General features: G+C 23.9%; 1 protein-coding gene across 1 annotated transcript; it reads left to right on the top strand.

The window, feature by feature from the left end:
• Positions 1 to 2,391: 2,391 nt before the first annotated feature.
• Positions 2,392 to 3,452, top strand: OCT59_018645 (uncharacterized protein; the record flags this gene model as incomplete). Its single annotated transcript, XM_066148914.1, has 6 exons — positions 2,392 to 2,512; positions 2,591 to 2,751; positions 3,087 to 3,092; positions 3,188 to 3,240; positions 3,312 to 3,351; positions 3,429 to 3,452. 6 exons carry the CDS (start codon positions 2,392 to 2,394, stop codon positions 3,450 to 3,452), a joined length of 405 nt encoding a protein of 134 aa, XP_066004800.1.
• Between the last annotated feature and the right edge of the window lie 1,109 nt (positions 3,453 to 4,561).

Genomic DNA, 4,561 nt, shown 5'->3' on the forward strand with positions numbered 1-4,561 from the left:
CATCGAGCAACTAAACTATTAGCAATATCACAAGAAATTTATTTTATAATTATGGATGACACTTTTTGGGAATTGTTAACAACTTTAGAATTTCTTTTAGATCCTTATTGTCATGTCCTTAATATCTTGCAAACTGATAAAGCAAGATTACATGAAGTCTTGCATTGTTTTGCTTATTTATATCAATTTTGGAAAGAATTTCCAGATGATGATATGGCTGATGAAATTCTATTATGATTACAGAAAAGATGGGAGACACAACTCGAATCGATAGCATATGTGCCGATTTTTGGAATTAGTCTAAATTAAGATTTTTATAAAAATTTAATATTTTAGTAAGATTAACATTACACAAATCTAAATTAAATATGTGTTACATATTTACGTAACTCAGATTTAATAAAAAATAAAAAAAATTTTTTTAATCAATATTCAAAAATAACGGTAATAACCACTTCTTTTTCCCCATCACTGCCCATCACTTTTCCATTATTTTTCTATTCACTTTTATTAAATATGACAAAAAAGTTTATAAGCAAATATAGCAGTTATTTTTAAGTGGTAAGTAAAAGAAAAAACTTAATATTTTATATACATAGATAAGATATATTTTTTCATAATTTTTAGCTTTAATTTATTGTTTTTTCTTTGTAAAAAATACATGCAAATAAAAAATAATTATGATGTAAAATAGTTGTAAAATGAATAATAAGATATTCTTTTTTTTCAAAATAACTAATTATATATTTGTTTTTTATATTTTAAAATTATTTTATTAGATTTATTCTATTAAAATCCTTAAATGGCAAATAAAATCTTTTAAATAAAGTAAAAGAATTTGGGATTCTCTTATGAAAGCATTTTTTGGTAAGAAATAAAATTTTCAGATCGGACTTTATGCAGGTGACAAAATCGTGCATTATTATTCCTGGAGATATGCTAACGTCATCATTTTACATTCATTTGAAAGCTGAGAATTTGCTCTATCGTAAGAATCAAAGATCAGGAAAATTGGATCACTGGATGAGGCGTAATTAACGATCAAAGTCAAATCAAATTTAAAAATTAAAAATAAATATATTAGGCGTAATTATTCACAATCCAGTGATTCAATTCATTCGATTTTAGGCTTATTAGATAGACCTCAATTTTCTCTTTCAAATGAATATAATTTCATTCGTGTAGCTTGCATCTACAGGTATTTAATAAATTTTTTTATATCAGATTTTATCAAACTTATAAAATTTTATATTAATAATATAATTGATGATTTCTAAACATCTACATATATTAAACGAATTATTTTAAATTTATTTTAAAGATAAAAGTTGGCATCACCTTAGGGAGCAAAGATCATTCAAATTGAATCACTACATGTGAAGTAATTAATGATCAAATTTAGATAAAATTCAATAAATATACTGAACGTGATTACTGAACAACTAGTGATTCAATTCACTTGATTTTAGATTCATTAGATAGATCTCGATTTTCTCTTTCAAATGAATGTAAATTTATTTGTATAGCTTATTTCTACGAAGAATTATCAATGATTTTGTCATGAGAGTTATATTTGATCTTTTAAATTTTAATGATATCTTATATTAAAAAAAAATTAAAAATTATATAATTAATTAGTTTTTTTTGCATTATCTAGTATAAATTTATTATTCTTATATAAATGATAATTTATATTTGCTTTAATAAAATTATTTTTGTGTAAAAAAATTAGATTCCAAGGATCGGCCCATATGGGATTGACAATATACATAATTACTGATAAGCTTTAGATTAATTCAGCACTACAGTCCGTACAATCAAACGTTAAAAGACTTTGTAGGAGCAACTAATTCTTATACTATCCTGGTTACTTCATCTTACATACACAATGAAATATTTTCTAATGCCCTCAAAATCAAAAATTAGTTATTTACACATGAAAAAATGGCTAGTTTACTATTATAAAGCTTGGACTGGTCATAATTCTGAATCTATTCTTACAGAATTTGATGATTTTTCGCAAGGAATTAAATATCCTTTTGATGAAGCATCTGTTGCTCAATTTAAAGGTAATATTTACAAATATTGGTGTTGGGTTCGTGATGCTTACCCAGAAATTGGAACTGTCGTGGTGCATATGTTTGGTATTTGTGTTAATGCAGCATCAGTAGAGCGATTATTATGGAGTAGTATGGGATTCTTTTATACAAAAAATAGAAATAGATTAAAGGTAAATTTATATTATACCGTAATTAATTAATACTAAATTAATAATATTTTTATATATTTATATTAATTATGTAGTTTACTCAAGTATTAGAAATGGCTAAATTATGAGCTGATATTAACTATAATCGACGTAATAATCAACAAGAATCTGCTAATAATACTATGACCGAAAATAAAAATAAAAATAAAAATGATAATGAAAATGAAATCGGAGATGAAAATGAAAATGAAAGATATTTACAAAATGAAGAATTAAATGATAATGATCTTAATAATGATCAAGGTAGCATAGATTTAAAAGAAAATTTAAATTCTCAATTTAACAATCATTTAAACGAATGGTTAGAAGAACTATAGCAAGAGGAAGATGATGAATATGATGGTGAACATGATGAATATAGTGAAAGTAAAAAAGATTTTAGTGATATAAATGTTGAAGATATTGAGCATCCAGCAGAAAATATTGATGCTAAATGGAAATTAGAATTTATATTTGAAGATAATTTGTGTAATCCTTTTAATGTATAATTTTCTTTTATAATATATAATAAATAAATTTACATAACTTGTATAAATATTAATTAATAAGTTACATATATAATATATTGCATATATATGAAAATGTACTGTACTAAAAAGTTTCAGTACAATACAGTACTGTACGTACTGTACGAAATGTACTGGTACAGTACAGTACAAATCCTAACTCTGGTTAAAGGTACGTTTTTATTTTTTTTTTATTTTTTGTTTTTGTTTCATTTTTCGCTTCTTGTTTTTTGTTTTTTGCTTCTAATATCTTTTTTCTTTCTTTAGGTCTTTCTTCAGTTTTGCAGTCAAAGAAATTTTCAGTTTTATAGTCAAAGGTACATTTTATTTATTTATTTATTTATTTTGTTTTGTTTCATTTTTCACTTCTTGTTTCTTGTTTCTTGCTTTTAATATCTTTTTTTTTCTTTAGGTCTTTTTTTCAGTCCTGCAGTTAAAGAGATTTTTCTGGTTCTATAGTCAAAAGTACGTTTTTATTTTTTTTCTTTCTTGTTTTTTATAATATCATTTTTCTTTCTTTGGAATGCTTTTTTCAGTTCTACAATCAAAAGAGATTTTTCAGTTCCATGGTCAAAGGTACATTTTTATTTTTTTTCTTTTCTGTTTTTTGTTTTCATTTCATTTCTTGTTTCTAATATTTTTTTTTTCTTTAGATCTATCTTCAGTTTTGTAATTAAAGGGTGTTTTTTTTTTTATTTTTTATTTTTATATTTTGTTTCATATTAACTTTACTTCGTTCTCTACTTTATGGGTTTCTTTTTTATAGATTTTTTCATTACCTTTCAATCTCCTTCAATTTTTTTCGTTCCCTTTCATCCTCATTCATTTTTTTTCATTCTCTTTTTTCTCCTCCATTTTTTTTCATTCCCTATCATTCCCATTCATTTTTTTCATTCCCTATCATTCCCATTCATTTTTTTCATTCCCTATCATTCCCATTCATTTTTTTCATTCCCTATCATTCCCATTCATTTTTTTCATTTTCTATCATTCCCATTCATTTTTTTCATTCCCTATCATTCCCATTCATTTTTTTCATTTCTCTTCGATTTTATTTTTACCTTCTATTTCATTTTTTTGCTTCCTCTATCTTTTTTCCTTTTTTTCTTGTTTTTTTTATTCTTGTTTCTTTTGTTCTCATCTCTTCTCATTTTTCTTGTACTCTTTTATTTTTTGTATTTTTCTTTACCTTTATTTCTTTATAATTATAATCATAATCATTATTTTTTTTCTTTTGTATTATTTATTTACTACTAGACTAGTCCATTAAAAATATAGCAGTAAAATTTTTGATTTTGGATATGGTTAATCTTTTATTTTTCCAGTTAATAAAATAAATAAATATGTTTAATATTCTTTGTAAATAAAATTCTATTATGTAGATTTATGTTGAATAAATTTTTTATGAAAAAATTTAATATTGTCTTTGTAAATAAAATTTTATTATGTAGATTTATTTTAAGTTAAAAAAAATTAGCCAATCAAAATTTAATTTAAGGGGGTGAGTAATAATATTACTAGTACTTTCCTAACGGATCAGTTCGAACTTGGATTCGCTTAAATCTGATCCGTCTGAATCCGATCAGATCTGGTTCAATTTGATTCAATCTGGTTCGGATCCATTTGAATCGATTTGAATCCGATTTGAATCTGGTTCGGATCTGGTCCTTGTTCTAAAAAAAGGAAGGGAACGTTAATTAGTACGTTTTCTTAAGTAAAAATAAAAAAAAAGAAAAAAAGAAATGAACTTACCATGGATTCATTCTTTTTTTTAAATCCTAGTCGT

This window comes from Rhizophagus irregularis, chromosome 27 (genome assembly GCF_026210795.1).
Source record: "Rhizophagus irregularis chromosome 27, complete sequence".
Lineage (NCBI taxonomy): Eukaryota > Fungi > Glomeromycota > Glomeromycetes > Glomerales > Glomeraceae > Rhizophagus > Rhizophagus irregularis.